Source organism: Rhinatrema bivittatum, chromosome 2 (assembly GCF_901001135.1).
Source record: "Rhinatrema bivittatum chromosome 2, aRhiBiv1.1, whole genome shotgun sequence".
In the NCBI taxonomy this organism is placed as follows: domain Eukaryota; kingdom Metazoa; phylum Chordata; class Amphibia; order Gymnophiona; family Rhinatrematidae; genus Rhinatrema; species Rhinatrema bivittatum.
The window spans coordinates 82,383,873-82,396,290 of record NC_042616.1 but is presented as its reverse complement, the minus strand read 5'-3'; the positions used below and the strand labels follow the sequence as shown (position 1 = coordinate 82,396,290).

Here is a 12,418-nt window from a genome sequence, read left to right as displayed (position 1 = left end):
TGAGATTTTACAATGTTAATACACAAACAGGGGCTTTGTGTATAAGCCCCACATTCATGTCAAAATGCTGTTATAAATAAGAAAAACAAAAGGCCACCAACCTTTCTGGAGAGTGGATTATAGATCACTATCTTGCTTTTAAAGCATTAAACTAAATTATCAGAAATCACTGATGTTACAAATTTAGTTCTGAGATTTTCATTTGAGGACGGATTCCTATCAAAAAGGATTTGTAAGCTCTTCATTATCATGGATTTTGTGGAATAAGCTTTAATAAAAACAAACAATGGAGAGAGTGGCTAAGTACATCAACCTTCCTCAGAACACCATCTACACATCACACTGACAAATGTGAAGCATGAATCTAGAATGAGCATGTAAAAAGCAACTGCTGGGAAAGAACCAAAACTGGGGTGTGAACATGCATCAGAAGTTACACTACTTGAATTCTAATGAGGTATAAAAACAAGAAAAATTCACTGGAACAAATAGGACTCAAAAGAAACAGGAACAAACCAAATTTTTTTTCACAGGGAACCTTGCTAGTACTGCCACTTAAATTAAGAAAAGAACTCTTCTACCCTCCTGCACACAAAATAAAATTAAACTCAAGCTGCTTCTAGCCGTGCCGGAGAATAATTCTTTGATATATTACAATCCTACCTAACACACTGGATCCATAAAGGTAACAACTGTGCTCCACTGCACCACATGTGAATGCTAAAGGTGATATATACTGATACGCATTCCTTAGGAAACCAGAACAAGTCAATCTGTTTGCATAAAGAGAATAAAGCAAAGTAACTCACCTATAACAGGAGCTTTCTGAAGACAACAGTTCCCTAGTTGATACAAGTGGTCATGTGACATGCTCTGTACCACAATGACATTTGTTCCGGAGGTTCCCGGAAAGACCTTTACCGCACATGTAAGGAACTTTCCGTGTTAACAGCTCTGCTGATCTCAGTTTTGATAACAGAATATTGACTACAGGATAACTCCAAAATAGGAAGAAGTAGAAGTGTGTGCATGCATGGGTGAACTTATCTTTAGAGTATACCCATTAAAAGTAAATGACTTTGCTTTCTCTGCTGAAGATTAGCAGTTCACTGTAGTCTCAAGTGGTATTCCCTTGTTTCTTTTAAATTAAAAAAAAAAAAAAAAGTAAGACACCCCCAATATAATACTCTGAGCCCTAGGGGGAAGGAACTGGATTCTACCCTCGAAGAGGCTGTGGAAAACAGTCCAATCCTACTTTCTCACAGAGGCTCTCTCTAAATGGTAACTATTTAAAAATCAGGACTGAACAGTACTGTCAAAGCTTTACAAACGTCTCTGTAGAGGCAGACCTTAGGTGGCCAACAGACATCTCTGTGGCCCTAACATTATCTGCTTGGACATGACCCTCTAAGATCATGTCCTTAGAGGGTCCTTTTGCTTGCCTGGGACATAGCAAAAGGAGATACTACTCAGGAATTTATGAATGTTTTATTACAAGAATAAAAACAGGAAAACAAAGGTCCCTAGCTATCCAATTCCTAATGGAACCACAATCTCAGGTCAAAATAATCAAATTAACTTTCTATGGGCTTTAGTCAGTTCAAGGTAGAAGGGAACAGATCTCTTGCAGTCCAGAAGGAAGGGAATATTTACCTTTGTCAAGATTCAGCCTACGAAAAAATGTTGGGAGAATCACTAATGTGGAAATGTGACTACTTGAGCAAAAAAAAAAAAATAAAAGGGTAATATGCTGCATGCATCAGATCTGTGATGAAATCTAGTATAAGATGGCAAGTCATGAGGAACTGCAGCTCAATGGTTCTTTAGGCCAAAGTGACCATCATAAAAAAGCCAGGTCAGGTATTGAGACAAGAGTTCAGAGGCTCAAAATAGACTCATCAGCTAAGAACCACCACACTGATGTCCCATGCTACTGCAAGCTGCCTGGTGGAAGGCTTCAGCCGAAAGAAGAAAACTAAAGGCTATCTAGAAATGGGGTTTCCATCTACATGTTAGTGACAACAGAAAATGCACAGAGATGTTGGACTTACAGCCTGACTTTGTAAAAATGTAGATTATATTCAGTTTCTGAGCAAGACAAAAGGAGGTATTTAGGGACTCGCCCTTACACAAGATTGCAAACCTCCATTTTAAATCACAAGACCTGGCAGATTGCTTCCTAGAAGCCAGAAAGACCTCAGACACCTTTTCATACAAACTAAGGGCTTTTATGTCCTCCTCGACATCTAGATCACGAAGGCCAGAGACTGGATGTTGTGGACGATTAGTGTCAACTAAGATCCAAGAGATTGGTTTCTTCAAGGATAGATCCCACAGAAGCAGAAATCAGATTTGTCTTGGACAAAAAAAGCTGAGTATCATAGCTCCCTGGTTTCTTCTGATTTCTATCAAAGTCTTAATCACCAAAAGTATGGGGAGGATACACAAAGATCAGTACCAGCAATAAAGGTAGAAGGCAACTGTCACTAGCCTGCATTCAGATCTCATTCTGGAGTAGAAATAGTGTGCCTCCTTCTCTCCCAGATCATTAAGAGCATAAGAACATGCCATATTGGTTGAGACCAAGGGTCCATCAAACCCAGCATCCTGTTTCCAACAGTGGCCAATCCAGGCCATAAAACCCTGGCAAGTACCCAAAAACTAAGTATATCCCATGCTACTGTTGCTAATAGCAGCAGTGGCTATTCTCTAAGTCAACTTAATTAATAGCAGTTAATGGACTTTTCCTCCAAGAACTTATCCAATCCTTTTTAAACACAGCTACACTAACTGCACTAACCACATCCTCTGGCAACAAATTCCAGAGTTTAACTGTGCATTGAGTGAAAAGAACGTTCACAGATTAGTTTTAAATGTGCCACATGCTAATTTCAAGGAGTGCCCCTAGTCTTTTATCCAAAAGAGTAAATAACAGATTCACATCTACCCATTCTAGACCTCTCATGATTTTAAACACCTCTATCATATCCCCCCTCAGCAGTCTCTTCTCCAAGCTGAAAAGTCCTAACCTCTTTAGTCTTTCCTTATAGGGGAGCTGTTCCATTCCCTTTATCATTTTGGTTGCCCTTCTCTGTACCTTCTCCATCGCAACTATCTTTTTTTTTAGATGCGGCGACCAGAATTGTACACAGTATTCAAGATGTGGTCTCACCATGGAGCGATACAGGGGCATGACTACATTTTCCGTTTTATTCACCATTCCCTTCCTAATAATTCCCAACATTGTTTGCTTTGACTACTGCAGCACACTGAACCGATGATTTCAATGTGTTATCCACTATGATGCCTAGATCTCTTTCTTGCGTGGTAGCACCTAATATGGAACCTAACATTGTATAACTATAGCATGGGTTATTTTTCCCTATATGTATCACCTTGCACTTATCCACATTTAAATTCATCTGCCATTTCGATACCCAATTTTCCAGTCTCACAAGGTCTTCCTGAAATTTATCACAATCTGCTTGTGATTTAACTATTCTGAACAATTTTGATTCTGTGAATTTGATTACCTTTCCAGATCATCTATAAATATATTGAAAAGCACGGGTCCAAGTACAGATCCCCGAGGCACTCCACTGCCCACTCCCTTCCACTGAGAAAATTGTCCATTTAATCCTACTCTGTTTCCTGTCTTAACCAGTTTGTAATCCACGTAAGGACATTGCCACCTATCCCATGACTTGACTTTTCCTAGAAGCCTCTCATGAGGAACTTTGTCAAACGCCTTCTGAAAATCCAAATATACTACATCTACTGGTTCACTTTTATCTACATGTTTATTTTAACTCCTTCAAAAAAGTGAAGCAGATTTGTGTGTGAGGCAAGACTTGCCTTGGGTAGAGTCATGCTGACTTTGTTCCATTAAACCATGTATTTCTATATGTTCTGTGATTTTGATATTTAGAACACTTTTCACTATTTTTCCTGGCACTGAAGTTAGGCTTTAGTTTCCCAGATCACCCCTGGAGCACTTTTTAAATATTGGAGTTACATTGGCCACCCTCCAGTCTTCAGATACAATGGATGATTTTAATGATAGGTTACAAATTTTTACTAATAGGTCTGAAATTTCATTTTTTAGTTCCTTCAGAACCCTGGGGCGTATACCATCCGGTCCAGGTGATTTACTACTCTTCAGTTTGTCAATCAGGCCTACCACATCTTCTAGGTTCACCGTGATTTGGTTCAGTCCATCTGAATCATCACCCATGAAAACCTTCTCTGATATGGGTATCTCCCCAACATCCTCTTCAGTAAACACTGAAGCAAAAAAATCATTTAATCTTTCCATGATGGCCTTATCTTCTCTAATTGCCCCTTTAACCCCTCTATCATCTAACAGCCCAACTGACTCCCTCACAGGCTGCTTCAGATATATTTTTTAAAGTTTTTATTGTGAGTTTTTGCCTCTACGGCCAACTTCTTTTCACATTCTCCCTTAGCCTATCAATGTCTTACATTTAACTTGCCAACGCTTATGCATTAACCTATTTTCTTCTGTTGGACCCTTCTTCCAATTTTTGAATGAATGAAGATCTTTTGGCTAAAATAGCTTCTTTCACCTCCCCTTTTAACCATGTCAGTAATCCTTGCCTTCTTTCCACCTTTCTTAATGTGTGGAATACATCTGGACTGTGCTTATAGGATGGTATTTTTTTTTTTTCTAACAATGACAACACCTCTTGCACACTTTTTACCTTTGTAGCTGCTCCTTTCAGTTTTTTTCTAACTATTTTTCTCATTTTATCAAAGTCTCCCTATTGAAAGCTTTTAAAAAACAGACACTAGATCCATCCGACCCTACCAACTTTCGCTCCATCTCAAATCTGCCTTTTATAGCAAAAATCCTCGAAAAGGCTGTCAACCGGCAACTGACTACCTAGACGAGCACAACATTCTCTCGCAATCGCAATACGGCTTTCGACACACTTTTCCACTTTTCTTCATTCCCCCTGCTGTTGAAGCAGAGAGATATGCTGGATATGCACGTAGTATTAGACTTTCTCCCCTGCCGTGGAAGCAGAGAGCTATGCTGGATATGTATGGGGTGCATGTTTATTTATTTATTTATTTAGAGTTTTTCTATACCGGCATTCGTGATTAAAAATCACATCATGCCAGTTTACATATAACAGGGGGCGTGAACACAGAAACGGAACATTGACAAGTGCAAAGAGTTCTTAAAGTTACATTACAACAGGGATCGTATAACTGGGTAGAGAAATAGAGTAAGATAACCGAGCAGTTAGTATAACTATTTACATTATATTGTGAAGTCTCTTATAAGATGTTGCTGTCATTCAATTGGGATCAGGGAAGGCTTGCTTAAATAGCCAAGTCTTAAGCCTTTTTCTGAAAGTAGGTAGGCATGGTTCTTGTCTCAGATCCGGGGGAATAGAATTCCATAGTGAAGGTCCAGCTGTGGAGAAGGCTCTGTCTCTGAAAGTTACATGGAGAGTGGTTTTGGTTTGCGGAACGATGAGTGATCCTCTGTAGGCTTCTCTGATGGGTCTAGTGGATGTGTGTCGTCTAAGTGGGATCTGTAGATCAAGCATAGTATGGTGATGGATACGTGTAACAAGGGGTTGTACTGATATGGGAACATCCCTGAAACCTTTATGGAAGGTGGCTACCGCGCTGACATGCATCCTGATGGAGGAAGTTTTTAGACCTGACTGATAGATGCCAGAGATAGTCCAGAAACTTCATGAAAGGGGTCAAGGGACTGAGGAGAGCACCATGACAAACCTGGTCCATTTGTAAGAACACGATTTTCTCGTGGAAGGCTTGCATGAAGCAATCAGGACACAGGAAACTGGTTCAGAAAGGTTAAGTGGCTGAAGGATTAACCTTTCAACATCCATGCCAACAGGGACAAGACTTGAAGATTGGGGTGGCGGAGGCACCCGCCCTTTTGAGTAATTAGAAGCGGGTCCTTTCCCAAGGGAATGTGCCTACGAATGGAGAGATCCTGAAGTATTGGAAACCACACTTGGCGCGGCCAGTGAGGTGCTATCAGGATCATGGTTCCCTTGTCCTGACGTAACTTCACGAGAGTCTTCGAGAGAAGTGGAAGTGAAGGGAATGCATATAGGAGACTGGTTGCCCATGAGAGGGAGAACACGTCTCTTGGCTGATAGTATTGGCTGCGAGTGAGAGAGCTGAAGTTGTCTACTTTGCTATTTTGAGGTGACGCAAAGAGTCTATTTGAGGATGACCCCATTGATGGAAGATAGAGTTCGCTACTGAGGGGTTGAGAGACCACTCGTGCGGTTGAAAGGTGTGACTCAGCTTGTCTGCCAACACATTGTCCACTCCCGGCAAGTAGGTGGCCCTGAGGTACATCGAGTGGAAGAGGGCCTCTGCCCAGATCTGTGCAGCTTCCCAACACAGAAGGAAGGAGCCCGTCTCTCCCTGTTGGACAACCAGGTGGCCATGTGGTACATAAACAGTCTGGATCAGGATGACTCGATTGGAGAGGCAATCCTGAAATACCCTAAGAGTATATCTGATTGCTCGAAGCTCCAGGAAATTTGGTGTTTGGCTTCCTCTGGAGACCAAGAGCCTTGTGTCTGCAGATCGGCCACATGGGCTCCCCAGCCGAGGTTGGAAGCATCGGTGGTGAGAGTTATTTGAGGGTCTGGAGCCTGGAAAGGCAAGCCTTGGAGGAGGTTGACTTGATTTCTCCACCAGGCGAGAGATTGATGGAGTGAGTGTTACATGGACATTGGTAGACAGGGGCTGAATGGATTGAGTCCATTGTGACCTTAGAGTCCACTGCATGATTCATGGCCAAGCAGGCCATTGAGGTGACCTGAACTGAGGACGCCATGTGTCCCAGGAGGATGAGAAAGTGGTGTGCAGTCGTGGAGTGCTGAGACTGCCGCTGGTGTGCAAGAGAAACTAGATTGAGAGCTCGCTGTCAAGGCAGAAAAGCCTTTGCCTGCAAGGTGTCCAAGTCTGCCCCAATGAACGACAAAGTTTGAGATGGGACTAAGTAGGATTTGTCATAGTTGATGAGAAATCTGAGCGAAATTAGAGTGTGTAAGTTAAGACGTAGGGACAACAGAGCAGCTTGCTGAGTGGAAGCCCTGATTAGCCAATCGACTAGATAGGGGTAGACGTGAACACCTTGAGTCCTGAGGAAGGCTGCAACCATGAGGAGGCATTTTGTGAAGACTTGTGGTGCAGACTCGAGGCCGAATGGAAGCATTCTGTACTGATAGTGCTTGGGGTCTACTAGAAACCTCAGGTATTTGCAATGGGATGGAATTATCGCAATATGAGTGTATGCGTCCTGGAGGTCTAGAGAGCAGAGCCAGTCACCTCTTTGTAGAAGAGGAAGAAGAGAGCCCAAGGTTACCGTTTTGAACTTTTCTCGTTGGAGGTACTTGTTGAGGGCAGGATTGGACGAGCAACCCCTGATTTTTTGGGGATTAGAAAGTACCAGGAATAGAACCCTAGGCCATGCTGAGAGTATGGTACTGGTTCTATTGCCTTGGACTGGAGGAGGAGAGAGACCTGTTCCAGAAGGATGGAATGATCGAATGTTCTCCACGGCAGTAGAGGTGGGGAGTCTGGTGGAATGGAGAGAAAGTTCAGATGATAACCCTGAGCAATTATCGCCAGGAACCACTGTTCTGAGGTGATCAAGTGCCACCTATTGTTGAAATGGCACAATTGACCTCCCACTGGTATGTGGGGCAACGGAAGCTGGCTGCTGTTCTCTATGCAGGAGTCAAAAACCGGAAGCAGGACCTGGTTGAGGAGGTGCTTGCGGTTTTTGTTTTCGTGTCTGACTAGACTGGGTTTTTTGAAACAGTCTCGTAGAATGGGTTCTAGCTGGTGGCGGGTAGGATTTCTTCGGGCAGAAGAATGATTTCTTAGAGTCCTTTCGGAAAGGCTGTTTTGAAGAGTACTCAGAAGGCATCAGAGAGCAGTCTTAGGGTCTCATGATGGTCCTTGAGTTCCGCCACAGTTAGTTGAATCTGCTTGCCGAACAGATTATCTCCTACACAAGGCAGGTCAGATAATCTGTCTTCAGGGCGAAGGTCGGAAGACTTGAGCCAGACCCATCGTCTTGCCGAGATAGCAGCTGCAGATACCCTGGTAGCAATGTCAAAGATATCGTAAGATGATCTGATCTCATGCTTGCCTGCCTCAAAACCCTTGTTTACTAGGGTTTGGAGGTGATCTTGAAATTGCTGAGGCAGGGAGTCTTTGAAGTCTTGTATCTGCTTAAATAAGACCCTATTATATTGGGTCATATAGAGCTGATAAGAAGCCATTCTGGAGATGAGCATTGATCCCTGGAAGACATGGCGACAAATGGCATCTAGAAATTTCTGTTCCTTGCCTGGGGGAAAGGAAGTGTAAGGTTTTGATCTCCTTGCTCTTTTCTGGGCAGATTCTACAACCACAGATTGGTGATCCAATTGAGGTTTGTGAAAGCCTGGAGCTGACTGTACAAGATAGGCGGTGTCAGCTTTCCTGTTGACTGGAGCAACTGAGCCAAGATGTTCCCAGTTCTTTGAGGAGATCCAGAAGAACCCGGTGGATAGGGATGGAGGTTATTTCCTCGGGAGCATCCAGGAATTGTAGCAACTCCATCATTTGATGCCTATCATCCTGTTCAATCTGTAATTGGAAGGGAACCAATTCAGACATCTCCTTCACAAAATTTATAAAGGAAAGGTCCTCTGGAGGAGAACGATTTCTGCTTTCAGTAGGTGAAGGTGGTGAAGGCAAATCATCGGTGTCTGGGGAGGAATCATCAGTCCAGGTATCATAGGGATCAGCACCTGCTCCTCTAGGGGGACTAGAGGAGGACGGGGCAGTGGGATCATAAGAACATAAGAATATGCCATACTGGGTCAGACCAAGGGTCCATCAAGCCCAGCATCCTGTTTCCAACAGTGGCCAATCCAGGCCATAAGAACCTGGCAAGTACCCAAAAACTAAGTCTATTCCATGTTACCGTTGCTAATGATAGCGGTGGTTATTATATAAGTCAACTTAACAGGTAATGGACTTCTCCTCCAAGAACTTATCCAATCCTTTTTTAAACACAGCTATACTAACTGCACTAACCACATCCTCTGGCAACAAATTCCAGAGTTTAACTGTGCGTTGAGTGAAAGAACTTTCTCAGATTAGTTTTAAATGTGCCACATGCTAGCTTCATGGGGTGCCCTCTAGTCTATTATCCGAAAGAGTAAAAAATAGATTCATTCAGTGAGCAAGATGGCGGCTGCATGAGAGATCGAAGGCACGCTCTCGCTCTGGAAAATTTCCCCGAAGATGCCTGCAAAAAGAAAGGGTAAAGTGCGCCTATACCCCTCCGAAGCCACTATGCCCTCTAACCAGAGATTGATAACGGCTTACCGATCTCTTCCGAGCCAAGAAGAGGAGGGTAAAAACCCCGCTGTGAATACCCTCAAGGGAGCGAGGGAATCACCTGGGGAGGTAACCTTAAGCCCTCCGTACCTTCAACCACCTCAGGCCCCGGGATTGTCTGGCTCCTCTCCCTCGCCCGGGGCACCAAAAGATGACGTCAGACTAGCGACCCTGGATGGTGGGGGCCAGAGAGAGGACTCGCCTGATTCAAGCAGTGTACCGCAGAGTCTGGAGGAGCTGAATGGCGTTGGAGCAAGGGATTGCTTCCTGACCTAGACACCAGACTGAGAACCTGATATGCTGGCTGGGACTGCGAGAACTTCTGGGACAGCAACGGAGAGAGAAGACTATGCCCAAATGGAAATGGGTGAGTATTTTCATATTCCAGCAAGACCTGAGGTGGTAACGCTTGAAGCGTTGTGGGACTTAATGGTTGGCTTAGGCCAATGCCATAAGAAGCAAGGGGTAGAGTTAAAACATCTAAAGGAGAAAGTTGAATTACTGGAGAAAAAAGTGGAGGAAAAAACCTATGGAATTGAAAGAACAGCTTGAAAAAGTGGAATCTTTGTTGGTTAAAAACTCTGACTGTGCTTTGAAAATTATAAATGACTATAATTATATGAATAAGAGGATAGAACAACTGGAGAACTATAATAGGAGACTGAACTTACGAATGTTAAATTTCCCCAAAGTTTTAGGACAGGACTTCCTTATGACTTTGAAAAAATATATATGTTGGAAATCTTAAAATTTGAAGAACGAAATATTCCTGTGTTAAATAAGTTTAACTTTTTACCTATATTGATTAATTCAAGGAATAATCAAATCCAGCCAGAGGCCTTAGAAAATCTAACAATTTATAGAAGACTCAACAGAAGTTCTCGAACGTGGAACCCTGTTAGTTATCTTTTTTAATGAGGCTGATTTAAGCCTAATAATGCAGAGATATTTTAAAAATCTCAGCTAGTTTCTTCTCAGCAAGTCAGGATTTATCCTGACTTTACTCGTGTTACCCAGGAGAGATGTCGTGAATTCCTAAAGTTAAAATTACAAGTAATATCTTAAGGCTATACTTTCTCATTGAGATATCCATGTAAATGTATGGTTAGATCGAAGGATGAATCATTCATTTTTTTCATTCCAGATCAATTAAAATCCTTTATAAATGCTAGGAACATAACTTCCCCTTCTGTAATTACAATCTAGTCTTGAAAGTACATTGCAAGTAAAGGTTTGGACACGTGGCCTATATTATTATATGTTAATTCTTTATGCACTCCCATTGAATTTCCCCAGTCTCACCCTTTATTTCCTTATTACTTTTATTGTGGGGCACAGATAAATTTCTACAAGAATGAATGTTAAAAGTTATGTTACCTTTTGATATTATTTTCCTGTTTTCTTTACCACCTGTTTAAGATATATACTATGTGAATCTCAGTTCTTTCTGGAAGTAAGAATGATTACTTAAATGTAGCTTGAAAATGAATAAAAATAAAATTAAAAAAAAAAAAAATCGATTCACATCTACCCATTCTAGACCTCTCATGATTTTAAACACCTCTATCATATCCCCCCTCAGCCATCTCTTCTCCAAGCTGAAGAGTCCTAACCTCTTTAGTCTTTCCTCATAGGGGAGCTGTTCCATTCCCTTTATCATTTTGGTAGCCCTTCTCTGTACCTTCTCCATCACAATTATATCTTTTTTGAGATGCGGCGACCAGAATTGTACACAATATTCAAGGTGCGGTCTCAACATGGAGCGATACAGAGGCATTATGACATTTTCCGTTTTATTCACCATTCCCTTTCTAATAATTCCCAACATTGTTTGCTTTTTTGACTGCAGGTCCTGGTCTAGGCTCTGTAGGACTCGAAGGAATTACTGGAGGCACCAATGAAGGCATCGATGGCTGGATCGGTGGCACTGGTCATATCGGCATTAATGGCTGAGGCATTGGCAGATCTCCCAATGGAGGGATGCGGAACGGTGTTTCTCCTCCCGATGACAAAGTAAGCGGGGAAGGCACCAGAGCCATCGGTGACCCAGGGTCCATCGGTGGAAAAGCGGCCATGAGCGCTTCCATCCGAGAGCAGCGGTGCCAACGCTGCTGGAACGGGTCGGTGTCGGAAGAACTTGAGTCGATGTATCGCCTTGTCGATGGCCTCTTGAACCATCCGGTCCAGTTCTTCTCGGAGACTTGGAGCAAGCAGCCCCGGCTCCAGAACAGAAGGAGGCAGAGGCATAGCCGGAGGGACCACCATTGAAGGCAGTGTCGCGGCTCCCGATACCCTGTCAGGTGAGGGTTGCCTCTGTGATCCAGTCGCCGAAAAGGTTGGAGCCTTTTCTGGACGGGGTTTCTTCGACAGCGGCTCTGACAATAGCAAGTCGATGATTTCGCTCCCTCGATGGTCCGAAACTTTCGATGCCGGTGGCGATGTTTATCTCTACGTTCCCCAGTCCTGAGGGGGGAGTAGAGGGTGTTAAAGGCCCAGAAGTAGTCTATGCTGGACAGACACCAGCCGGAAGTAGACACTGGCCCGAAGTTGACTGTGCCGGTTCTGACGACATCTATGCAATAGACTGCATCAGGGTTTGAGCATGGAAGAGTCTGCAGAGCTCCTTAACCACGTGGCTACTGCTGCATGGAAAAAAGAAGACTGAAGGGGGACCCCTGCTGGCTGCAGGGTTAGTGCCATGCTGGGCATGCCCAGTAGGGGCCAGTCAAAGTTCTGGAAACTTTGACAGAAGTGTTCTGTGACTGGGCTCCATCCTGTGATATCACTCATATGTGAGGACTACCATCCTGCTTGTCCTGTGAGAAATGCAGCCACCACTGCCAGGCATTTGGTGAAAACGCAAGGGGCAGAGGCCAACCCGAATGGCAGCACCTTGTACTGATAGTGAGCCTTCCCCACCACGAAGTGGAGATATTTTCTGTGGCCGGGGAAAATGGCTGTGAGTGTAAGCTTCCTTGAGAACGAGGGAGCAGAGCCA

General features: G+C 43.4%; 1 protein-coding gene across 5 annotated transcripts in view; it reads right to left on the bottom strand.

Annotated features, from left to right (window-relative positions):
- Positions 1 to 12,418, bottom strand: part of OXSR1 (oxidative stress responsive kinase 1) — a 330,066-nt gene that overhangs the window by 66,387 nt on the left and 251,261 nt on the right. The window contains exon 12 of one of the 5 annotated variants that reach the window (XM_029588381.1): positions 2,052 to 2,054. The exons of the other annotated variants lie outside the window; for them this stretch is intronic. Coding sequence (XP_029444241.1) covers positions 2,052 to 2,054 — 3 coding nt within the window. The remainder of the gene's footprint in view (positions 1 to 2,051; positions 2,055 to 12,418) is intronic. 5 annotated transcript variants of the gene reach the window in all.